Source organism: Oncorhynchus mykiss, unplaced genomic scaffold (assembly GCF_013265735.2).
Source record: "Oncorhynchus mykiss isolate Arlee unplaced genomic scaffold, USDA_OmykA_1.1 un_scaffold_190, whole genome shotgun sequence".
NCBI lineage: Eukaryota > Metazoa > Chordata > Actinopteri > Salmoniformes > Salmonidae > Oncorhynchus > Oncorhynchus mykiss.
In genome coordinates, this window is record NW_023493676.1 from 253,363 (window position 1) to 281,055 (window position 27,693).

A 27,693-nucleotide genomic window follows, 5' to 3' on the forward strand; every position below is an offset into this window, starting at 1 on the left:
TTTAAGGACATTACATCAAAGTTGGACAGCCTGTAGTGTGGTTTTCCACTTTAATTTTGAGTGTGACACCAAATCCAGACCTCCATGGGTTGATAAATTTGATTTCCATTGATCATTTTTGTGTGATTTTGTTGTCAGCACATTCAACTATGGAAAGAAAAAATGATTTAATAAGAATATTTCATTCATTCAGATCTAGGATGTGTTATTTTAGTGTTCCCTTTATTTTTTTGAACAGTGTATTTGGTAAAACACAATTTTTCCCAACAGTTTGTTAAGAGCTTAGAACCAGTAAAGGCCGCTTTACCACTCTTGGGTAGTGGAATTACTTTGGCTTCCCTCCAGGCCTGAGGACAAATACTTCCCTCTAGGCTCAGATTAAAAATATGACAGATAGGAGTGGCTATAGAGTCAGCTACTGTCCTCAGTAGTTTCCATCTGTTGTCAATGCCAGGAGGTTTGTCATTATTGATCGATACCAATTGTTCCACCTCTCCCACACTAACTTTACAACATTCAATACTTGCACTGCTTTTCTTTCATGATGTTTTTTTCCATCATTCTTTATATCATTGATCTTGGCTTCTTAATAAGTTTATTATTTTTGTTGAGTTTGGTCACATTTCTCAATTTGCAGTACATAAAACAGCCAGCCAGATGTGCAGCCAGACTTATTCGCCACTCCTTTTGCCCCATCTCTTTCAAACATACAGTTTTTAAATTCCTCATCAATCCATGGAACAGTTCTAACAGTCCCTTTCTTAACATGTACATGTTTATCAATAATTGGAAGAAGCAATTTCATCTGGTAAAAACAGGTAAACACATTATCAGTCAACAATATAAGACAACGGGAGCACTGTGTTTGTTCTCTGATGAATTGTAAGAAAAATGAGAAGTGCAATATCAATATACATGCTAAGAGAAGTAATTTCTCTCTCCTGTGTGGATTCTCGAAAGACATTTAACTGTGTGTATTAGCTCATGAACGTTCAGGTGCCCTAACTGGTTGAAACACTTTCCACACAGGGAGCAATGGTAAGGCATCTCCTGTGTGTATTCTCTCATGCCGTTTCAGGTTCCCTAAATAATTAAAACACTTGCCACACTGGGAGCAGTGGTAAGGCTTCTCCCCTGTGTGTATTCTCTCATGCCGTTTCAGGTTCCCGAACAGACTAAAACACTTGCCACACTGGGAGCAGTGGTAAGGCTTCTCCCTTTTGTGAATTATTTTGTGAATTCTCTCATGCCGTTTCAGCTTCACTGACCGGTTGAAACACTTTCCACACTGGGAGCAGTGAAAAGGCTTCTCCGTGTGTATTCTCTCATGCTGTTTCAGGTTCCCTGACTGATTAAAACACTTGCCACACTGAGAGCAGTGATAAGGCTTCTCCTCTGTGTGTATTCTCTCATGTTGTTGCAGGTTCCCTAACCGCTCAAAACACTTTCCACACTGGGAGCAGTGGTAAGGCTTCTCCCCTGTGTGAATTCTCTCATGCCGTTTCAGGTTCCCTAACTGGTTAAAACACTTGCCACACTGGGAGCAGTGGTAAGGCTTCTCCCCTGTGTGTATTCTCTCATGTAGTTTCAGGTTCCCTAACTGGTTAAAACACTTGCCACACTGGGAGCAGTGATAAGGCTTCTCCTCTGTGTGCATTTTTTCATGTTGTTTCAGGTTCCATAACCGGTTACAACCCTTTCCACAGTAGGAGCACTGGTGTCGTCTTGCGGGTTTGGACGTCCCTGGCTCTGGTTCCACTGAGTCTGGTCTTTCTCCTGCCAAAGACAGTTTATTTTTTTAAATAGATACACGAATGATACACCTTTTCCAAATTTTGTTACATTTCAGCATTATTCTAAAATTGATTAAATTGTTTTTCCCCCTCACCAATCTAAACTCAGCAAACAAAGAAACGTCCTCTCACTGTCAACTGCGTTTATTTTCAGCAAACTTAAGATGTGTAAATATTTGTTGGAACATAACAAGATTCCAAACTGAACAAGTTCCACAGACATGTGACGAACTGAAATGGAATAATGTGTCCCTGAACAAAGGGGGGGGGGGGGGTTAAGTACTACAGTGCATCTACTCATGAACTGCACCAGATTTGACAGTAGTTGCAGTGAGATGCTACCCCACTCTTCCACCAAGGCACCTGCAAGTTCCCGGACATTTCTGGGGAGAATGGGCCTAGCCCTCACCCTCCGATCCAACAAGTCCCAGACGTGCTCAATGGGATTGCGATCCGGGCTCTCCGCTGGCCATGGCAGAACACTGACATTCTGGTCTTGCAGGAAATCACGCACAGAATGAGCAGTATGGCTGGTGGCATTGTCATGCTGGAGGGTCATGTCAGGATGAGCCTGCAGGAAGGGTACCACATGAGGGAGGAGGATGTCTTCCCTGTAACGCACAGCGTGGAGATTGCCTGCAATGACAACAAGCTCAGTCTGATGATGCTGTGACACACCGCACCAGACCACGACGGCCCCTCCACCTCCAAATCGATCCCGCTCCAGAGGACAGGCTTCGGTGTAATGCTCATTCCTTCGACGATAAACGCGAATCCGACCATCACCCCTGAAGACAAAACCGCAACTTGTCAGTGAAGACCACTTTTTGCCAGTCCTGTCTGGTCCAGTGACAGTGGGTTTGTGCCCAGAGGCGACGTTGTTGCCAGTGATGTCTAGTGAGGACCTGCCTTACAATAGGCATACAAGCCCTCAGTCCAGCCTCTCTCTGCCTATTGCAGACAGTCTGAGCACTGATGGAGGGATTGTGCGTTCCTGGTGTAACTTTGGCAGTTGTTGTTGCCATCCTGTACCTGTCCCGCAGGTGTGATGTTCGGATGTACCGATCCTGTGCAGGTGTTGTTACACGTGGTCTGCCACTGCGAGGATGATAAGCTGTCCGTCCTGTCTCCCTGTAGCGCTGGGCGTCTCACAGTACGGACAGTGCAATTTATTGCCCTGGCCACATCTGCAGTAGTCCTCATGCCTCCTTGCAGCATGCCTAAGACACTTTCACACAGATGAGCAGGGACCCTGGGCATTTTTCTTTTGGTGTTTCCAGATTCGGTAGAAAGGCCTCATTGGAGTCCTAAGTTTTCATAACTGTAACCTTAATTGCCAACCGTCTGCAAGCTGTTGGTGTCTTAACAACCGTTCCACAGGTGCATGTTCATTAATTGTTTATGGTTAATTGAACAAGCATGGGAAACAGTGTTTAAACCCTGAGATTTTTGGATATAAATATGAACTTTATCGAACAAAACATACATGTATTGTGTAACATGAAGTCCTATGAGTGCCATCTGATGAAGATCAAAGGTTAGTGATTAATTTTCTCTATTTCCGCTTCTTGTGACTCCTCTCTTTGGTTGGAAAATGACTGTGTGTTTTTGAGGCTCTGACCTAACATAATTATATGGTGTGCTTTCGCTGTAACGCTCTTTTGAAATCAGAAACGATGGGTAGATTAACAAGAAGTTAAGCTTTAATTTAGTGTATTTTACTTGTGAATGTATGAAAGTTACATATTTCAAAAAAATATTTTGAATTTCGCGCTCTGCCTTTTCAGAGGAATGTTGTCGAGGGGTTCCGCTAGCCATAAGAAGTTTTAAGACTCCATGTTTCATTAGATGCTACAGTCCTCCTTTAAGACTCCATAATGTTTCATCATTAGACGCTACAGTCCTCCTTTAAGACTCCATAGTGTTTCATCATTAGATGCTACAGTCCTCCTTTAAGACTCCATCATGTTTTCCTGTTCAACAGTCTTGTAAAGATAGGGGGGCCATGTTCTGTTATAATCTCCACACGGCACAGCCAGAAGAGGACTGGCCACCCCACATAGCCTGGTTCCTCTCTAGGTTTCTTCCTAGGTTTTGGCCTTTCTAGGAAGTTTTTCCTAGCCACCGTGCTTCTACACCTGCATTGCTTGCTGTTTGGGGTTTTAGGCTGGGTTTCTGTACAGCACTTTGAGATATCAGCTGACGTAAGAAGGGCTAAATAAATAATATAATAATAATAATAATATATAAATACATTTGATTTGATTACTTACGTAAATAAGCTTTCTATTTTTTTTAATACATTTGAAAAATGTCTAAAAGCCTTTTATCGCTTCATCATTATGGGTTATTGTGTGTAGATGGATTAAATTAAACATTTCCTCATCAATTTTAGAATAAGATGTAACATAACAAAATGTGCAAAAAGTCACGGGGTCTGAATACTTTCCAAAGGCATTGGAAGTGATTGAGGAGAGAGCATCATTACTATATTCTAATTAAAATCATTGACCCATAAGGGACCACATGACCAAAGCAATGCGTGACCCATGCAGAATTAAAACTATATTCATCTTAATGAGAAATATGATCTAATAAACAAATGTTTGCATAACCAAAGACATGAAAACGGGTGGGAACATTGTATTTAGCTAGGATTTCACAAGGCCAGGAAGGTCATTGAGAATAACAATAGACAATAGTTAATGTTGCTAGTTTAGGGATGAAGATAGTGCAGGTTCATGAATGTTAAAGATGTGTTCACAGTGTGGATGTTGACAGAGGGGGATTCCAACCCCAAAGTAATAGTGGTACAAAATATCATAAAGGTCATTTAACATTCTGGTTTAGGGGGTAATAACTTTATGGAAACCACTATTCACACTGGGTACAGACATAGAAAACTGGTTAACATTCTGGTTTAGGGGGTAATAACTTTATGGAAACCACTATTCACACTGGGTACAGACATAGAAAACTGGTTAACATTCTGGTTTAGGGGGTAATAACTTTATGGAAACCACTATTCACACTGGGTACAGACATAGAAAACTGGTTAACATTCTGGTTTAGGGGGTAATAACTTTATGGAAACCACTAATCACACTGGGTACAGACATAGAAAACTGGTTAACATTCTGGTTTAGGGGGTAATAACTTTATGGAAACCACTATTCACACTGGGTACAGACATAGAAAACTGGTTAACATTCTGGTTTAGGGGGTAATAACTTTATGGAAACCACTATTCACACTGGGTACAGACATAGAAAACTGGTTAACATTCTGGTTTAGGGGGTAATAACTTTATGGAAACCACTATTCACACTGGGTACAGACATAGAAAACTGGTTAACATTCTGGTTTCGGGGGTAATAACTTTATGGAAACCACTATTCACACTGGGTACAGACATAGAAAACTGGTTAACATTCTGGTTTAGGGGGTAATAACTTTATGGAAACCACTATTCACACTGGGTACAGACATAGAAAACTGGTTAACATTCTGGTTTAGGGGGTAATAACTTTATGGAAACCACTATTCACACTGGGTACAGACATAGAAAACTGGTTAACATTCTGGTTTAGGGGGTAATAACTTTATGGAAACCACTATTCACACTGGGTACAGACATAGAAAACTGGTTAACATTCTGGTTTCGGGGGTAATAACTTCATGGAAACCACTATTCACACTGGGTACAGACATAGAAAACTGGTTAACATTCTGGTTTAGGGGGTAATAACTTTATGGAAACCACTATTCACACTGGGTACAGACATAGAAAACTGGTTAACATTCTGGTTTAGGGGGTAATAACTTTATGGAAACCACTATTCACACTGTGTACAGACATAGACAACTGGTTAACATTCTGGTTTAGGGGGTAATAACTTTATGGAAACCACTATTCACACTGGGTACAGACATAGAAAACTGGTTAACATTCTGGTTTAGGGGGTAATAACTTTATGGAAACCACTATTCACACTGTGTACAGACATAGACAACTGGTTAACATTCTGGTTTAGGGGGTAATAACTTTATGGAAACCACTATTCACACTGGGTACAGACATAGAAAACTGGTTAACATTCTGGTTTAGGGGGTAATAACTTTATGGAAACCACTATTCACACTGGGTACAGACATAGAAAACTGGTTAACATTCTGGTTTAGGGGGTAATAACTTTATGGAAACCACTATTCACACTGGGTACAGACATAGAAAACTGGTTAACATTCTGGTTTCGGGGGTAATAACTTTATGGAAACCACTATTCACACTGGGTACAGACATAGAAAACTGGTTAACATTCTGGTTTAGGGGGTAATAACTTTATGGAAACCACTATTCACACTGGGTACAGACATAGAAAACTGGTTAACATTCTGGTTTCGGGGGTAATAACTTTATGGAAACCACTATTCACACTGGGTACAGACATAGAAAACTGGTTAACATTCTGGTTTAGGGGGTAATAACTTTATGGAAACCACTAATCACACTGGGTACAGACATAGAAAACCATCACACCAAGGAGGTGTAACAGGGATGAATCTGTTCATTGAAATGCATTCCAGTTGACTTCCTCATGAAGCTGGTTGAGAGAATGCCAAGAGCGTGCAAAGCTGTCATCAAGGCAAAGGGTGGCTATTTTGAAGAATCTCAAATATATTTAGATTTATTTAACACTTTTTTTGGTTACTACATGATTCCATATGTGTTATAACATAGTTTTGATATCTTCACTATTATTCTGCAATGCAGAAAATAGTAAAATTAAAGAAAAACCCTTGAATGAGTAGGTATTCTAAAAACTTTTGACCGGTAGTGTAGAATAAAATATCTGTAGATCAGATGTTAATGAAGCAATACAGACCACATTGAAGTGTCTGGAGTTTAGTTTGTATGTTCTAGAGTCTAGTGAAGAGAGGGGGGATGACTGGGACAGGCAATGTAACATCCATCATGTTTTGAGAAAATGTTTTTTGTAAAACATGCAACTTACATCGGATCATCTTGAAACTTTCTCTCTAAAGCTAACTTTCATCAAGGATTTATATGGTCTATTGGTTTCTCTCTAAAGCTAACTTTCATCAAGGTTTTATATGGTCTATTGGTTTCTCTCTAAAGCTAACTTTCATCAAGGTTTTATATGGTCTATTGGTTTCTCTCTAAAGCTACCTTTCATCAAGGATTTATATGGTCTATTGGTTTCTCTCTAAAGCTACCTTTCATCAAGGATTTATATGGTCTATTGGTTTCTCTCTAAAGCTAACTTTTATCAATATCAGTTTCTCTCTTTTCATTGGCAGAATCCATTTTCAGTGCTCTGATATTCATAACATCCATATCCACCAGTCTATCTTCCTGACAACTAACAGAACTCCACTGGTTGTCCTGGTAACAGATACCTATGGGCAGATCTGTTTTATTTGTTCAAACTAAACTACAGCACTTACTTTGATGAGTCAAAACTGATCCTTTCATCTCCTCTCCACCTCTCACAGTTCCACTCAGCCCCGTTGTTTTCCTGCAGTCCACCAGCAGCACAAACAACCTCTTCATACCCAGCAGTAAGGTGCTACCGGGAGAGGCACGACACAGGGACTCCGGGAGGGAGGAAGGGCTAGCGTTGTCCTGGTAACCATAAAGAGGGGACACAGACACATATAATTATGGATGCTGATGCCACTGTTGTCATGAAGTGCTTTACAGAAATCCAGCCCAGACCCCGATAGAGCAAGCTGTATGCTAGACCAGACCAAGCTGTACCATCTGGTGTTCTGATCTGGAGAGACTCTTCTCTACTTTGTCAGCATCAGGATGTTGTTGAGGCTCCCCAGAGGATCTACGATAGTCATGTCTCTCTCCTGTGTGAACAAGAACATCAAACAGACAGTGAACTTATGGCCGTATATTAAAATCTTAGACAAGGTATTAATCTCTCTAAACAGGGCCTAAAATGCAAATGTTAAAGGGTTGTTCCACGAAATGGGTGCCTTTTGATGAGATGCAATTTAATGTAGACCACGTGGAGAATTTAATAAATCTAATTTAAAAGACCCCAAAATATATGTACCAAAGGCAGATTGACCCTTTAAGAATTTATAAAGTACTGAACAACATATTCAAGTAGAACTTAAGTAGAATGCCACTTAATGCCCGTTTAAGACAGTACTCACTGGTGTTAATCTGATATTCTGTCTCCTCCTCTTTCACTCTCAAAACGTCTTCCTTCTTCACCTCTACTGCGATAGCATCCTCTTCCTCTCTATAAGGTTCTTCCACTGTTTCCTCAATAACATCATCTTCTTCTTTCACGACAATGTTCAGTCCCAAAGCTTCATTCTGCATACAGCAGACCTCCTCTTCTTTAGCAGGGGAGGAGTAGTTTAGTGAACTCATGGTCCGGGATGTTAGAATTAGCGACTAGCCTAGTGCTAGTAAGGTAGCATTAGCGGCTAGGCTCAGTATCAATGTTTAATTAACAACTTTGCAAATTGAACATGCAAATTACGTTAAAGTTAACCAGTTGATAAATCAAATGAACTGCGTTTACAACACTGAGATTAGCTAATGTACATTAACATGGTCTAAAGTGTCAATCTTTCAGTTTCATGTTTGCTAGCAAGCTATCGAAGTCGTTGAAAGAGTTGGCGCCTTGTTGTTCCTGAAGAAGCGTCCGTCCAGTAAATTATACGTCACGCAAGAAGCATCACCTGAAAGACGCTCATCGCCATCTGCTGACTGGAGTGGGTAACGCAGTTTGGAAACAATAGTTACTACAATTTTTTTTATTGGATAGAGCATCATAATCATTTAACATATACAACAATAAGCTGATATATTTTCTCTTACGTCTTACAAATAATACGTTCTTGTACACAGAAGTAGAAGCTTAATGCATTTGTAAATGATGAATAAATACTTCCATGAATAGGTAGTGTTTTAATACACATTTGCTCTGTTCATTTTTCACATTCGTTTTTATCTAGATGTGACGGTACTAATCCCTTAAAGCTACGCTCTTTAAGATACAAATCATTCTGTAAACCACTTTTTCTCCATCCCGCAAACACCGCTGATTAATCAAACTGCATTCTAAACTGAAGATCATTATTAAGTGATTATTGGAGTCTGGTGTGTTAGCTGGGGCTGGGGCAAAACTGTGACTCTAATCAGGCCCTCGAGGTCTGGAATTTCCCAACCCCGCTGGAAACAATAGAGCAAATGCAGCACATGCAAATAGCACTTGATTATCTGTAGTGCTTTACACGGAGTCTACAAAACATTAAGAACACCTGCTCCTTCCATGACAAACTGACTAGGTGAATCCAGGCTAAAGCTATGATCCCTTATTGATGTCACAAGTTAAATCCACTTCAATCAGTGAAGATGAAGGGGAGGAGATGGCTGAAATAAGGATTTTAAAGCCTTGAGACAAATGAGACATGGATTGTGCATGTGTGCCATTCAGAGGGGGAATGGGGAAGACAAAATAGTTAACCTGTAAGGGATGATGCGAATTTTCACAGCTTTTCACAACTTTTTGTTAAAAATCGCGCAACATTTCAACGTCCTGCTACTCATGCCAGGAATATAGTATATGCATATGATAAGTATGTGTGAGCCTTTGAACAGGGTATGGTAGTTGGTCTCAGGCGCAGGTTTGTGTCAAGAACTGCAATGCTGCTGGGTTTTTCCAGCTTCCCATGTGATTTGTTTTCTCATGAGCATGGCCTTATTTCTATTACAGCATATTGGATGACTGTCATTCATATTCCATTCACCCTGTTCAATGTAACAGCAAAAGGTTTAGGCTACTATATGATACTAGAATTTTCCCTATACCCATCATGAGATTTCTACAACCTAGCCTATGAATGGAAGTTTAGAACGTAGGTGCACACAGGTCGAGATACATTTTTTAGGTGACAGACAGTGACACATGGACAGACAGTCGTGAAGACATCACCAACTAATTACCATGGTCCAAACACACCAAGACAGTCGTGAAGAGGGCACGACAACAACTTTTCCACCTCAGGAGAGTGAAAAGATTTGGCATGGGTCTCCAGATCCTCAAAACGTTCTACAGCTGCACCATCGAGAGCATCGGTTGCATCACCGCCTGGTATGGCAACTGCTCGGCATCTGACCGTAATGCACTACAGAGGGTTGTGAACATCACTGGGGTCAAGCTTCCTGCCATCCTGGACCTATATAAAGAAAGCCCAACAAATTGTCAGATACTCCAGTCACCCAAGTCATAGACTGTTTTCTCTGCTCCTGCACGTCAAGCGGTACCGGAGCGCCAAGTCTAGAACCAAAAGGCTCCTTAACAGCTTCTACCCCCAAGCCATAAGACTGCTGAACAATTAATTAAATGGCCACCTGGACTATTTACATTGACCCCTCCATTTTGTTTTGTACACTGCTGCTACTCGCTGTTTATTATCTATGAAATGTCACTTCACCCCTACCTACATGTACAAACTCCTCGACTAATTTGTACCCCCGCACACTGACTCGGTACCAGTACCCCCTGTATATAGCCTCCACATTGACTTGGTACCAGTACCTCCTGTATATAGCCTCCACATTAACTCTGTACTGGTACCCCCTGTATATAGCCTCCACACTGACTCGGTACCAGTAGCCCCTGTATATAGCCTCCACATTGACTCGGTACCAGTACCCCCTGTATATAGCCTCCACATTGACTCGGTACCAGTACCCCCTGTATATAGCCTCCACATTGACTCGGTACCAGTAGCCCCTGTATATAGCCTCCACATTGACTCTGTACCAGTACCCCCTGTATATAGCCTCCACATTGACTCTGTACCAGTACCCCCTGTATATAGCCTCCACATTGACTCGGTACCAGTACCCCCTGTATATAGCCTCCACACTGACTCGGTACCAGTAGCCCCTGTATATAGCCTCCACATTGACTTGGTACCAGTACCCCCTGTATATAGCCTCCACATTGACTCTGTACCAGTACCCCCTGTATACAGCCTCCACATTGACTCGGTACCAGTACCCCCTGTATATAGCCTCCACATTGACTTGGTACCAGTACCTCCTGTATATAGCCTCCACATTGACTCTGTACCAGTACCCCCTGTATATAGCCTCCACATTGACTCGGTACCAGTACCTCCTGTATATAGCCTCCACATTGACTCTGTACTAGTACCCCCTGTATATAGCCTCCACATTGACTCGGTACCAGTACCTCCTGTATATAGCCTCCACATTGACTCTGTACTGGTACCCCCTGTATATAGCCTTGTTATTGTTATTTTATTGTGTTACTTTTTATTATTTTTTACTTTAGTTCATTTGCTCAAATGTTCTTAACTCTTCTTGAACTCTACTGTTAGTTAAAGGGCTTGTAAGTAAACATTTCACTGTAAGGCGCATGTGACAAATAAAGTTTGATTTTATTTGACAAATTCAGGCATGTTTATCCCGTTTTTTTCTGTTTAAGAAACCTTTGTCAACAGATGTCTCTGAATGTTCTTGAGTGGCCCAGCCAGAGCCCGGATTTGAACCCGATGGAACATCTCTGGAGAGACCTGAAAATAGCTTTGTAGCGACGCTCCCCATCCAACCAGACAGAGCTTGAGAGGATCTGCAGAGAAGAATGGGAGAAACATGAGGCTCCTGCTGCCCTCAAGGGCACATTGACAGATTTTTCACCTAGTCCTCTCTGGGATTCAAACCAGGGATCTTTCAGTTACTGGCCCAACACCATTAACCACTAGGCTACCTGCAGCAGGAGTCCCATGTTGACAGGAGAGCCCATCTTTATTTCTCCCTCATTATGAACATTCATATTGGTCAACAGTCAACCTATTGTGTGTATTGAACATTCATATTGGACAGCCTTACCTACAGAGTAGCACCACCACCCATCAGCCCATTCTCTTCTTGATGTCAAAGCCGCAGTGTATTGTTGCTATAGGAGTTTATGATTAATAATCCTATTTACTTCAAGCCCCACTAAGATGTCACCATACTATTCCTTTAAAGCCTTCACCTTTATTTAACCAGGTAGGCAAGTTGAGAACAAGTTCTCATTTACAATTGCGACCTGGCCAAGATAAAGCAAAGCAGTCCGACACATACAATGACACAGAGTTACACATGGAGTAAAACAAACATACAGTCAATAATACAGTATAAACAAGTCTATATACGATGTGAACAAATGAGGTGAGATAAGGGAGGTAAAGGCAAAAAAAAGGCCATGGTGGCAAAGTAAATACAATATAGCAAGTAAAACACTGGAATGGTAGATTTGCAATGGAAGAATGTGCAAAGTAGAAATAAAAATAATGGGGTGCAAACGAGCAAAATAAATAAATCATTTAAATACAGTAGGGAAAGAGGTAGTTGTTTGGGCTAAATTATAGGTGGGCTATGTACAGGTGCAGTGATCTGTGAGCTGCTCTGCCAGTTGGTGCTTAAAGCTAGTGAGGGAGATAAGTGTTTCCAGTTTCAGAGATTTTTGTAGTTCGTTCCAGTCATTGGCAGCAGAGAACTGGAAGGAGAGGCGGCCAAAGAAAGAATAGGTTTTGGGGGTGACTAGAGAGATATACCTGCTGGAGCGTGTGCTACAGGTGAGAGATGCTATGGTGACCAGCGAGCTGAGATAAGGGGGGACTTTACCTAGCAGGGTCTTGTAGATGACATGGAGCCAGTGGGTTTGGCGACGAGTATGAAGCGAGGGCCAGCCAACGAGAGCGTATAGGTCGCAATGGTGGGTAGTATATGGGGCTTTGGTGACAAAACGGATTGCACTGTGATAGACTGCATCCAATTTGTTGAGTAGGGTATTGGAGGCTATTTTGTAAATGACATCGCCAAAGTCGAGGATTGGTAGGATGGTCAGTTTTACAAGGGTATGTTTGGCAGCATGAGTGAAGGATGCTTTGTTGCGAAATAGGAAGCCAATTCTAGATTTAACTTTGGATTGGAGATGTTTGATATGGGTCTGGAAGGAGAGTTTACAGTCTAACCAGACACCTAAGTATTTGTAGTTGTCCACGTATTCTAAGTCAGAGCCGTCCAGAGTAGTGATGTTGGACAGGCGGGCAGGTGCAGGTAGCGATCGGTTGAAGAGCATGCATTTAGTTTTACCTGTATTTAAGAGCAATTGGAGGCCACGGAAGGAGAGTTGTATGGTATTGAAGCTTGCCTGGAGGGTTGTTAACAGTATCCAAAGAAGGGCCAGATGTATACAGAATGGTGTCGTCTGCGTAGAGGTGGATCAGAGACTCACCAGCAGCAAGAGCGCCCTCATTGATGTATACAGAGAAGAGAGTCGGTCCAAGAATTGAACCCTGTGGCACCCCCATAGAGACTGCCAGAGGTCCGGACAGCAGACCCTCCGATTTGACACACTGAACTCTATCAGAGAAATAAATAAATCATCAGAGTGGGAAACCAACTAACATGGAAACAATGGAGCAAATGTATCACTATCAGAGGGGTGTATTATGACATCATATAGAACTACTCAACCATTCTAAACCAGGCTTCATCCATATCTTGAAGGTGGATATTGATCCAACCATTTCCAAAGTAATGACCGGGCTGATGGAAACAGGATATGCCTTTACAATTTTATAAATGCAAATAGATAATTTGTAAGTTCGTTTTACATGGTGGGATCATTTTGTGTCAGTAAACATTTATGAGCGAGAAATGGTGGTGGAAACTCCTTCGTGCGCAAATATTTATATAATAACCATCAGATCTTAGTTAACTTGGAGTCACGTGATGATATGTTGTGTGGTCCTCCCACTATGACTTGGAAACCCATGCAGTTTATTAGGCTACAGATTAAATAAATGATGAACTTCACAGGGTGGTGAAACTACATGTGATGAGCTTGATGCTCCTTTCCAATACATTTTGAGGGTCTTATTCTGGTGACATGATGATTGACACTTGGTTTCCTGTTGACAAATAAAATAATATCTCTCTCTCATCCATAATAATCTCATCATGTAGGTAGCCTACCAACACTGTATCTGTGAGCTGCTGGCTACAGTGCACGTTGCCATGTTTCTTCATATAACACAACAGCTTTTTAAAACCATCAGTAGAGTTGACAATGTGATGAAAAACCCATTTAACTTGTATTTTTCATTCGATACATGGGAATTCAACAGCAAAAGTCCCCCCCCCCTTTGTTCAGGGACACATTCATACAAATATTTACACATTAAGTTTATTTAAAATAAACGCAGTTGACAGTGAGAGGACGTTTATTTTTTTTGCTGAGTTTACAATGACCATCTTCCATTACAGAGTCTGTGAACATTTTCATTTCATTAAATCATCAGTGGGCCAACAATGCAAATGTCAACAATGGAACTAATGCATCACATCCAAATAGCACTTGATTATCTGTAGTGCTGGAGGAATGACACACCCAGATAAACACACACAGTCAGAGTTTAAAAAAGGACCATTTAAACACATGGAATCTGATTTACTCTATATTCAAACTGACAGACTCCATATTCACTTCATGTTTTCTAATAAAAACATACAAATATATGTTTAAGAATACTTTGTACAATTCAATTTCATCTGGTTTCAACAGGTAAACACATTCTCAGTCAACACTGTGTATGTTCTCTGATGAATTTTAAGTCAACGTGATGTGAAATATCAATATACACACTAGAAGTAATTATTCTCCCGTGTGGATTCTCACATGACGTTTAAGTGACCGTGATGAGTAATATGTCTTCCCACAGTCTGAGCATTTGCAAGGGTTCTCCCCTGTGTGCAGTCTCATGTGTTCTTTCAGCTTTCCTGAATGGTTAAAACGCTTTCCGCAGTGGGAGCAGCGGTAAGGCTTCTCCCCTGTGTGTATTCGCTTATGAGCGTTCAGGTTTCCTGACTCTCTAAAACTTTTTCCACAATGGGAGCAGTGGTAAGGCTTCTCCCCTGTGTGTATTCGCTCGTGAGATTTCATGTTTCCTAACTTGTTAAAACTCTTTCCACACTGGGCGCAATGGTGTGGCTTCGCTCCTGTGTGTATCCTCTCATGTCTTTTCAGGCTTCCTAATCTGGTAAACCTAGTTCCACACTGGGAGCAGTGGTAAGGCTTCTCCCCTGTGTGTATTCGCTCATGAGCTTTCAGGCTTCCTAACTGGTTAAAACTCTTTCCACACTGGGAGCAGAGGTGTCGTCTTGCTGGTTTGGACATCTTTGGTTCCTTGAAGATTGGTGTTCCTCCTGCCAAAGACAGAGGTTATTTAAAGAGAGACGTAAATTGAAATAATTGATAATCATAACAATGAGCAATCCATCAGATGGGTTTACACCCATTCCCCCTCTAATCAGTGGACCTTCCCCCACGGAAAGATTGATCACTGACCTCAGCAACAATGCAAATCCTAACTATGCTGAGGGGCTGGAAATGTTAGATTTTGATGCCATAAGCGAGAAAAATGCAGACATTGGGACAGACGCTCTCCAAAATAGACCATCAGGCAGAGGCCTCGTGAAGGTTCTCTCCAGTTTAGTCCTCAACTATGCCCACCAGTAGAGATGGACAGTGTACCAGTACCTTAATGCCCAACAGAGGTACGAGCAGGAAGCTGGGGAGCTCAAGGCACAGGTGGATAGAACCAGGGAGCTGGCATCGAAAGCCGAAAAAGATAAGCTACTGCTATCCGAGGAACTGTGTGTGAGAACACTTATAACAAAGAACAAACTCTTGACCAAGTCCATATTCTAAAGGAACAACTCGTTTTAGCCAAAACAAAAATATGATGCTGTCCACGCAAATCAACTTGATGCCCTGCAAACGGTTGTGAATGAAACAACTCAAAGCAATAATGTTCCATTTCAAAAGCTGCAGACCAAAGACAATCAGTTAACTTCTTATGGCTGGGGGCAGTATTGAATAGCTTGAATGAGTAAACTGCCTGCTACTCAGTCCCAGAAGCTAAGATATGCATATTATTAGTATATTTGGATAGAAACACTCTAAAACTGTTTGAATGATGTCTGTGAGTATAACAGAACTCATAAGGCAAAAACCTGAGAAAAAAATCCAACCAGGAAGTGGGAAATCTGAGGTTTGCCGTTTTTCAACGCATCCCCTTTTGAAGACACAGTGGGATATTGGTCATCTCGCACTTCCTAATGCTTCCACTAGATGTCAACAGTCTTTAGAACCTTGTTTGATGCTTCTACTGTGAAGTGGGGCCGAATGAGAGGGGGATGAGTCAGAGGACTGCCAGGAGCCATGACCTGACAATGCGCGTTCATGTGAGAGTTAGCTTGCATTCCATTGCATTTCTACAGACAAAGGAATTCTCTGGTTGGAACATTATTGAAGATTTATGTTAAAAACACCCTAAAGATTGATTTTATACTTCGTTTGACATGTTTCTACGGACTGTAACGGAACTTTTTGACTTTGTCTGCTCGTGCGTCATGAATTTGGATTACAGGGCTGAACGCGCTAACAAAAGGAGGAATTTGGACATAAATTATAAACTTTATCGAACAAATCAAACATTTATTGTGGAACTGGGATTCCTTGGAGTGCATTCTGATGAAGAACATCAAAGATTAGTGAATATTTATAATGCCGTTTCTGACTAATGTTGACTCCACAACATGGCAGATACAGTGCCTTGCGAAAGTATTCGGCCCCCTTGAACTTTACGACATTTTGCCACATTTCAGGCTTCAAACATAAAGATATAAAACTGTATTTTTTTGTGAAGAATCAACAATAAGTGGGACACAATCATGAAGTGGAACAACATTTATTGGATATTTCAAACTTTTTTAACAAATCAAAAACTTTACTTTCAGTGCAGCAAACTCTCTCCAGAAGTTCAGTGAGTATCTCTGAATGATCCAATGTTGACCTAAATGACTAATGATGATAAATACAATCCACCTGTGTGTAATCAAGTCTCCGTATAAATGCACCTGCACTGTGATAGTCTCAGAGGTCCGTTAAAAGCGCAGAGAGCATCATGAAGAACAAGGAACACACCAGGCAGGTCCGAGATACTGTTGTGAAGAAGTTTAAAGCCGGATTTGGATACAAAAAGATTTCCCAAGCTTTAAACATCCCAAGGAGCACTGTGCAAGCGATAATATTGAAATGGAAGGAGTATCAGACCACTGCAAATCTACCAAGACCTGGCCGTCCCTCTAAACTTTCAGCTCATACAAGGAGAAGACTGATCAGAGATGCAGCCAAGAGGCCCATGATCACTCTGGATGAACTGCAGAGATCTACAGCTGAGGTGGGAGACTCTGTCCATAGGACAACAATCAGTCGTATATTGCACAAATCTGGTCTTTATGGAAGAGTGGCAAGAAGAAAGCCATTTCTTAAAGATATCCACAAAAAGTGTCGGTTAAAGTTTGCCACAAGCCACCTGGGAGACACACCAAACATGTGGAAGAAGGTGCTCTGGTCAGATGAAACCAAAATTGAACTTTTTGGCAACAATGCAAAACGTTATGTTTGGCGTAAAAGCAACACCCTGAACACACCATCCCCACTGTCAAACATGGTGGTGGCAGCATCATGGTTTGGGCCTGCTTTTCTTCAGCAGGGACAGGGAAGATGGTTAAAATTGATGGGAAGATGGATGGAGCCAAATACAGGACCATTCTGGAAGAAAACCTTCCAACAAGACAATGATCCAAAACATAAAGCAAAATCTACAATGGAATGGTTCAAAAATAAACATATCCAGGTGTTAGAATGGCCAAGTCAAAGTCCAGACCTGAATCCAATCGAGAATCTGTGGAAAGAACTGAAAACTGCTGTTCACAAATGCTCTCCATCCAACCTCACTGAGCTCGAGCTGTTTTGCAAGGAGGAATGGGAAAAAATGTCAGTCTCTCGATGTGCAAAACTGATAGAGACATACCCCAAGCGACTTACAGCTGTAATCGCAGCAAAAGGTGGCGCTACAAAGTATTAACTTAAGGGGGCTGAATAATTTTGCACGCCCAATTTTTCAGTTTTTGATTTGTTAAAAAAGTTTGAAATATCCAATAAATGTCGTTCCACTTCATGATTGTGTCCCACTTGTTGTTGATTCTTCACAAAAAAATACAGTTTTATATCTTTATGTTTGAAGCCTGAAATGTTGCAAAAGGTCGCAAAGTTCAAGGGGGCCGAATACTTTCGCAAGGCACTGTATCTGTTTGGCTGTTTTGGTCTCTGAGCTCAGTACTCAGATTATTGCATGGTATGCTTTTTCCGTAAAGTTTTTTTTAAATCTGACACAGCGGTTGCATTTAGGAGAAGTTTCCCTAAAGTTCCATGTATAACACTTGTATCTTTTATCAATGTTTATTATGAGTATTTCTGTAAATTGTAAATTTTTGGACATAAATATGCACTTTATCGAACAAAACATACATGTATTGTGTAACATGAAGTCCTATGAGTGTCATCTGATGAAGATCATCAAAGGTTAGTGATTAATTCTCTCTCTATTTCTTCTTTTTGTGTTTTTCTGTGACTTAGCGGTGACCTAACGTAATCATTTGGTGTGCTTTCACTGTAAAGCATTTTTGAAATCAGACACTGTGATGGGATTAACAACAAGATTACCTTTAAAATGGTATAAGAGACTTGTATGTTTGAGGAATTTTAATTATGAGATTTCTGTTGCTTAAATTTGGCGCCCTGCACTTTCACTGGCTGTTGTCATATCACGTTTTGCTGTGGATATAGATACTTTTGTACCCGTTTCCTCCAGCATCTTCACAAGGTCCTTTGCTATTCTTCTGGGATTGATTTGGACTTTTCGCACCTAAGCACGTTCATTTCTAGGAGACACAACGCATCTCCTTCCAGAGCGAAATGACAGCTGCGTGGTCCCATGGTGTTTATACTTGCGTACTATTGTTTGTACAGATGAACGTGGTACCTTCAGGCGTTTGGAAATTGCTCCCAAGGATGAACCAGACTTGTGGAGGTCTTCCATTTCTTTCTGAGGTCTTGGCTGATTTCTTTTGATTTTCTCCTGGTGTCAAGTTTGAAGGTAGGCCTTGAAATACATCCACAGGTACACCTCCAATTGACACAAATTATGTCAATTAGCCTATCAGAAGCTTCTAAAGCCATGACATAATTTTCTGGAAATTTCCAAGCTGTTTATAGAGTATGTCAACTTCTGTAAACAAATGTTGGAAAAATTACTTGTGTCATGCACAAAGTAGATGTCCTACCCGACTTTCCAAAACTATAGCTGGTTAACAAGAAATTAGTGGAGTGGTTGAAAAATGAGTTTTAATGACTCCAACCTAAGTGTATGTAAACTAGTTTTAATGACTCCAACCTAAGTGTATGTAAACGAGTTTTAATGACTCCAACCTAAGTGTATGTAAACTAGTTTTAATGACTCCAACCTAAGTGTATGTAAACTAGTTTTAATGACTCCAACCTAAGTGTATGTAAACGAGTTTTAATGACTCCAACCTAAGTGTATGTAAACTAGTTTTAATGACTCCAACCTAAGTGTATGTAAACAAGTTTTAATGACTCCAACCTAAGTGTATGTAAACTAGTTTTAATGACTCCAACCTAAGTGTATGTAAACTAGTTTTAATGACTCCAACCTAAGTGTATGTAAACTAGTTTTAATGACTCCAACCTAAGTGTATGTAAACGTCCGACTTCAACTGTATACACGCAGTGCCTTCGGAAAGTATTCAGACCCCTTGACTGTTTTCTAAAACTGATTAAATTGTATTTTTTTTAGCTCATTAAAATGTACAAAATATACCCCGTAATGACAAAGCAAAAACAGGATTTTAGATTGTTGTTTTTTTTACAAATTAAAAACTGAAATATCACATTTACAAAAGAATTCAGAACATTTACTCAGTACTTTGTTGAAACACATTTGGCAGTGATTACAGCCTTGAGCCTTCTTGGGTATGACACTACAAGTTTGGCACACCTGTACTTGGGGAGTTTCTCTCATTCTCTGCAGATCCTCTCAAGCTCTGTCAGGATGGATGTTTCGCATTGCTACACAGCTATTTTCAGGTCTCTCCAGAGATGTTTGATCAGGTTCAAGTCCGGGCTCTGGTTGGGCCACTCAAGGACATTCTGAGACTTGTCCCGAAGCCACGTCTGCGTTGTCCTGTTGGAAGGTGAACCTTTGCCCCAGTCTGAGGTCCTGAGTGCTTTGGAGCAGGTTTCCATCAATTATCTCTCTGTAATTTGCTCTGTTCATCTTTCCCTCGATCTTACTAGTCTCCCAGTCCCTGCCGCTGAAAAATATCCCCACACCATGATGCTGCCACCACCACACTTCACTGTAGGGATGGTTCCAGGTTTCCTCCAGACCTGACACTTGGCATTCAGGCCAAAGAGTTCAATCTTGGTTTCATCAGATCAGAGAATCTTGTTTCTCATGGTCTGAGAGTCCTTTAGGTGCCTTTTGGCAAACTCCAAGCAGACTTTCATGTGCCTTTTACTGTTCTCTGTACCTTGTTCCGTTCATCTTTCCCTCAGTCCTAACAAGTCTCCCTGCTGCAAAACATCCTGATGCCAAGTTTCCACCAGACGTGATGCTTGGAATTCAGCTCAAGGACATTCTGAGACTTGGAGTTTGGAGTTTTCCAAGCGTGCTGTCAGGTGCCTTATACTGAGGAGTGGCTTCCATCTGGCCACTCTACCAGTGCTGCAGAGTTGGTTGTCCTTCTGGAAGGTTATCCCATCTCCACAGAGGAACTCTGGAGCTCTGTCAGTGACCATCGGGTTCTTGGTCACCTCCCTAATCAAGGCCCTTCTCCACCGATTGTTCAGTTTGGCCAGGCAGCCAGCTTTTGGTAGAGTCTTGGTGGTTCCACACTTCTTCCATTTAAGAATGATCGAGGACCTTGTGTTTTTTGGGACCTTCATGCTACCTTAACATGCTGCAGAAATGTGTTGGTACACTTCCCCCGTTCTGTGCTGTCACTCAATCCTGTCTCAAGGACAACTCCTTTGACCTCAGGGCTTGGTTTTTGCTCTGACATCCAAATCACGTGCAATCAATTTAATTTGCCACAGGTGTACTCCAATCAGGTCGTAGAAACATCTCAAAGATGATCAACGGTAACAGCATGCACCTCAGCTCCATTCTGAGTCTCATAGCAAAGGGTTTGAATACTTATGTAAATAAGATATATATATTTTTTATACATTTGCAAACAGGTCTGAAAACCTGTTTTCGCTTTGTCGTTAAGGGGCATTGTGTGTAGATTGAATCAGGCTGTAACGTAACTAAATATGGAAAAGTCAAGGGGTCTGAATACTTTCCGAATATAGTGTATATAATAATGTATATAGCCATGTTATACAGTATGAATAGGCTTGTTCAGTCACATGTCATGAATTCACTATGACATCATCATATTTACATACATTTTACAGGTTGAAAAGTGTTTTTTTCTTTCTCTTTCTCAGACATAAATAAACAACTCCAGGTGAAAGACAAAGGCCATAGCTGTAATAAAATAACAAATTAACTGGCAAAGCAGCAGAGCGAGGCCCGCATCCAGCAACGCCACGAGTCACGTTTTTGCAGCTGTTTCAGTACAGCACTACAGGGAGAGAGAGGGGGAGAGCAGCTGTTTCAGTACAGCACTACAGGGAGAGAGAGGGGGAGAGCAGCTGTTTCAGTACAGCACTACAGGGAGAGAGAGGGAGAGCAGCTGTTTCAGTACAGCACTACAGGGAGAGAGAGGGGGAGAGCAGCTGTTTCAGTACAACACTACAGGGAGAGAGAGGGGGAGAGCAGCTGTTTCAGTACAGCACTACAGGGAGAGAGAGGGAGAGCAGCTGTTTCAGTACAGCACTACAGGGAGAGAGAGAGGGAGAGGGAAAAAATCCACTGGACTAGTTTCAATGTATGGAATCACTTAGGAGTTTCTGGATGTTGGGTAAACTTCTCCTTTGAAGCGTCATTGAGAAATAATGAATTGAAGTTGTAACATTTGTAGACTAAGAGGTTATTAAGAATGTTGGGCCAGTAACAGAAAGGTCTCCGGTTCAAATCCTCACGCCCGCAATAAAGAAAAGAATCTGCTGTTCTGAACTTGAGCAAGGCAGTTAACCCCCAACAACAACTGCTCCCCGGGCACCGATGACGTGGACGTCGACTAAGGCAGCCCCCACACACCTCTGATTCAGAGGGGTTGTGTTCAATGCGAAAGACATTTAGGATGAATGGATTCACTGACTAGATATCCCCTTTCCTTCCATCGCAGTCCTCCTTTAAGACTCCATAATGTTTCATCATTAGATGCTACAGTCCTCCTTTAAGACTCCATAATGTTTCATCATTAGATGCTACAGTCCTCCTTTAAGACTCCATAATGTTTCATCATTAAATGCTACAGTCCTCCTTTAAGACTCCATAATGTTTCATCATTAGATGCTACAGTCCTCCTTTAAGACTCCATAATGTTTCATCATTAGATGCTACTGTCCTCCTTTAAGACTCCATAATGTGTCATCATTAGATGCTACAGTCCTCCTTTAAGACTCCATAATGTGTCATCATTAGATGCTACAGTCCTCCTTTAAGACTCCATAATGTTTCATCATTAGATGCTACTGTCCTCCTTTAAGACTCCATAATGTTTCATCATTAGATGGTACAGTCCTCCTTTAAGACTCCATAATGTGTCATCATTAGATGCTACAGTCCTCCTTTAAGACTCCATAATGTTTCATCATTAGATGGTACAGTCCTCCTTTAAGACTCCATAATGTGTCATCATTAGATGCTACAGTCCTCCTTTAAGACTCCATAATGTGTCATCATTAGATGCTACAGTCCTCCTTTAAGACTCCATAATGTGTCATCATTAGATGGTACAGTCCTCCTTTAAGACTCCATAATGTGTCATCATTAGATGCTACAGTCCTCCTTTAAGACTCCATAATGTGTCATCATTAGATGCTACAGTCCTCCTTTAAGACTCCATAATGTGTCATCATTAGATGGTACAGTCCTCCTTTAAGACTCCATAATGTGTCATCATTAGATGCTACAGTCCTCCTTTAAGACTCCATAATGTGTCATCATTAGATGGTACAGGCCTCCTTTAAGACTCCATAATGTTTCATCATTAGATGGTACAGGCCTCCTTTAAGACTCCATAATGTTTCATCATTAGATGCTACAGTCCTCCTTTAAGACTCCATAATGTTTCATCATTAGATGGTACAGGCCTCCTTTAAGAGAGATCTTTGATGAAAACCTGCTCCAGAGCAGAACCTGCTGCTTTATCAGAGTTCTGAGAAGAGGGTCTTAAGTAAATGTAATATTTCAGTTTTGTATTTTTTTTAAATTAATTAGCAAAAATATCAACCTTTTTCTTGTTGTCGCTTTGTCAGTAATGTGTTCTTTGTCAGTAATGTGTTCTTTGTCAGTAATGTGTTCTTTGTCAGTAATGTGTCCTTTGTCAGTAATGTGTCCTTTGTCAGTAATGTGTTCTTTGTCAGTAATGTGTTCTTTGTCAGTAATGTGTTCTTTGTCAGTAATGTGTTCTTTGTCAGTAATGTGTTCTTTGTCAGTAATGTGTTCTTTGTCAGTAATGTGTTCTTTGTCAGTAATGTGTCCTTTGTCAGTAATGTGTCCTTTGTCAGTAATGTGTCCTTTGTCAGTAATGTGTCCTTTGTCAGTAATGTGTCCTTTGTCAGTAATGTGTTCTTTGTCAGTAATGTGTTCTTTGTCAGTAATGTGTTCTTTGTCAGTAATGTGTTCTTTGTCAGTAATGTGTTCTTTGTCAGTAATGTGTTCTTTGTCAGTAATGTGTGCTTTGTCAGTATGGGGTATTGTGTTTTTAGAATAAGGTTGTAACCTAACAAAACGAGGAAAAAGTCAAGGGGTCTGAATACTTTCCGGAGGCACTGTACTCTCCGATGCCAAGTCTAGGATCATCCCTCAGAGGTCCCCACTCTACTCTCCGATGCCAAGTCTAGGATCATCCCTCAGAGGTCCCCACTGTACTCTCCGATGCCAAGTCTAGGATCATCCCTCAGAGGTCCCCACTCTACTCACCGTATGTGTAGTGATGTCCAGTCAGTAGAACCTCATGAAGGTATATCACCACAACATGCATCATTACAGATCTCTTGAACAGAGATGCCTTTAAACAATGTATATGTTGTAGCCATACCTCTGGTGGATTGAGCCATCAAGCCCTCCGGAGGTGTCAGATCCTTGCTACTATAGAACCTCATGAAGGTATATCACCACAACATGCATCATTACAGATCTCTTGAACAGAGATGCCTTTAAACAATGTATATGTTGTAGCCAGACCTCTGGTGGATTGAGCCATCAAGCCCTCTGGAGGTGTCAGATCCTTGCTACTATAGAACCTCATGAAGGTATATCACCACAACATGCATCATTACAGATCTCTTGAACAGAGATGCCTTTAAACAATGTATATGTTGTAGCCATACCTCTGGTGGATCGAGCCATCAAGCCCTCCGGAGGTGTCAGATCCTTGCTACTATAGAACCTCATGAAGGTACGGGGGTGGAACTCATGATACGGATGTAATGGCTAAAGTAAAGCGGTTTTAAACAAGATAAATCTCATTTCTATTCTTTCCAGCGGCTCCAACAGCGGCAATGGCCTCAAGCACAAGATAAAAATCCCAGGATGGGACTAGCTGTTTGGGTACCGGGAGTAGGTGACCCTTCATAAAACAACAGATCAGGGGGTTCCACTGTATCGTTGTTGCAGCCTAAATGGCAGACAGATACACCTTTAGAGTTGAAAAGGCTTTCCTTCCTCAAAAAGCAGAGTAGCTCTGAAACAGAGCAACAAAGGGACTGATTTGTTTCTGATCTCAGCATCTGTTAAATACACAGACCCCTTATTGTGCTGTAGTGAGTGTTGTGGCTCTAGCACTCTGAATAGAGTTCATTATCAAGGAGGACGGTCACGTGTGTTGAGAAGTAGAGAGTACATGGAATCAATAAAGTTAATAATTTCCAAATGAAACCATAATGTTCTGTTAAGGTCTATATAGTATATATATATATATTAAACCATGTTCTTTAAGGTCTATATAGTATATATATTAAACCATGTTCTGTTAAGGTCTATATAGTATATATATATTAAACCATGTTCTGTTAAGGTCTATATAGTATATATATTAAACCATGTTCTGTTAAGGTCTATATAGTATATATATTAAACCATGTTCTGTTAAGGTCTATATAGTATATATATATTAAACCATGTTCTTTAAGGTCTATATAGTATATATATATATTAAACCATGTTCTTTAAGGTCTATATAGTATATATATATTAAACCATGTTCTGTTAAGGTCTATATAGTATATATATTAAACCATGTTCTGTTAAGGTCTATATAGTATATATATATTAAACCATGTTCTTTAAGGTCTATATAGTATATATATATATTAAACCATGTTCTTTAAGGTCTATATAGTATATATATATTAAACCATGTTCTGTTAAGGTCTATATAGTATATATATATTAAACCATGTTCTTTAAGGTCTATATAGTATATATATATTAAACCATGTTCTTTAAGGTCTATATAGTATATATATTAAACCATGTTCTTTAAGGTCTATATATATATATATATATATATATTAAACCATGTTCTTTAAGGTCTATATATAGTAAATATATTAAACCATGTTCTTTAAGGTCTATATATAGTATATATATATTAAACCATGTTCTTTAAGGTCTATATAGTATATATATATTAAACCATGTTCTTTAAGGTCTATATAGTATATATATATTAAACCATGTTCTGTTAAGGTCTATATAGTATATATATATTAAACCATGTTCTTTAAGGTCTATATAGTATATATATTAAACCATGTTCTTTAAGGTCTATATAGTATATATATATTAAACCATGTTCTGTTAAGGTCTATATAGTATATATATATTAAACCATGTTCTTTAAGGTCTATATAGTATATATATATATATTAAACCATGTTCTGTTAAGGTCTATATAGTATATATATTAAACCATGTTCTTTAAGGTCTATATAGTATATATATATTAAACCATGTTCTTTAAGGTCTATATAGTATATATATATATATTAAACCATGTTCTGTTAAGGTCTATATAGTATATATATTAAACCATGTTCTTTAAGGTCTATATAGTATATATATATTAAACCATGTTCTTTAAGGTCTATATAGTATATATATATTAAACCATGTTCTTTAAGGTCTATATAGTATATATATATATATATTAAACCATGTTCTTTAAGGTCTATATAGTATATATATATATATATTAAACCATGTTCTTTAAGGTCTATATAGTATATATATATATATATTAAACCATGTTCTTTAAGGTCTATATAGTATATATATATTAAACCATGTTCTTTAAGGTCTATATAGTATATATATATATATATTAAACCATGTTCTTTAAGGTCTATATAGTATATATATTAAACCATGTTCTGTTAAGGTCTATATAGTATATATATATATATATTAAACCATGTTCTTTAAGGTCTATATAGTATATATATTAAACCATGTTCTGTTAAGGTCTATATAGTATATATATTAAACCATGTTCTTTAAGGTCTATATAGTATATATATTAAACCATGTTCTTTAAGGTCTATATAGTATATATATTAAACCATGTTCTTTAAGGTCTATATAGTATATATATATTAAACCATGTTCTTTAAGGTCTATATAGTATATATATTAAACCATGTTCTGTTAAGGTCTATATAGTATATATATATATTAAACCATGTTCTTTAAGGTCTATATAGTATATATATATTAAACCATGTTCTGTTAAGGTCTATATAGTATATATATATTAAACCATGTTCTTTAAGGTCTATATAGTATATATATATATATATATATATATATATATATATATTAAACCATGTTCTTTAAGGTCTATACAGTATATATATTAAACCATGTTCTTTAAGGTCTATATAGTATATATATATATATTAAACCATGTTCTTTAAGGTCTGTATAGTATATATATATATATATATATATTAAACCATGTTCTTTAAGGTCTATATAGTATATATATATTAAACCATGTTCTTTAAAGTCTGTATGTTGGAGTTCAGGCTTCATTTGACCTGTTAGAAGGAAATTCATTAATTTTGTCCATTACAGAGACGGAGGCCAAGACAAAAAAAAAGAAGCTGGTTTTAAAATATATATTTGCCATGTTTAACAAGTCCTGTAGATCAGATGTTAATGAGGCAATACAGACCACATTGAAGTGTCTTGAGTTTTGTTTGCCTGTTCTAGACTCGTGTAAAGAAGGGGGATTGACTGGGACAGGCAATGTAACATCGATAATGTTTTTAGGAAACATGTTTTCGTTCTCTCTAAAGCTAACTTTCATCAAGGTTTTATATGGTCTATTGGTTTCTCTCTAAAGCTAACTTTCATCAAGGTTTTATATGGTCTATTGGTTTCTCTCTAAAGCTAACTTTCATCAAGGTTTTATATGGTCTATTGGTTTCTCTCTTTTCATTGGCAGAATCCTTTTTCAGTGTTATGATATTCATAACATCCATATCCACCAGTCTATCTTCCTGTCAACTAACATAACTCTGCTGGTTGTCCTGGTAACAGATACCAGTGGGCAGATCTATTGTATTTGTTCAACTAAACTACAGCACTTACTTTGGTGAGTCAAATCTGATCCTTTCTTCTCTTCTCCTCCTCTCACAGTTCCACTCAGCCCTGTTGTTTTCCTGCAGTCCACCAGCAGCACAGACAACCTCTTCATACCCAGCAGTAAGGTGCT

At 39.5% G+C, this 27,693-nt stretch overlaps 1 protein-coding gene across 1 annotated transcript; it reads right to left on the bottom strand.

Moving 5' to 3' along the window:
* Positions 1 to 139: 139 nt before the first annotated feature.
* Positions 140 to 27,621, bottom strand: LOC118947715 (zinc finger protein 239-like; the record flags this gene model as incomplete). Its single annotated transcript, XM_036972721.1, has 2 exons — positions 140 to 1,776; positions 27,570 to 27,621. Coding segments are annotated over 2 exons (846 nt in total), but the record flags the coding sequence as incomplete, so codon positions are not given.
* Between the last annotated feature and the right edge of the window lie 72 nt (positions 27,622 to 27,693).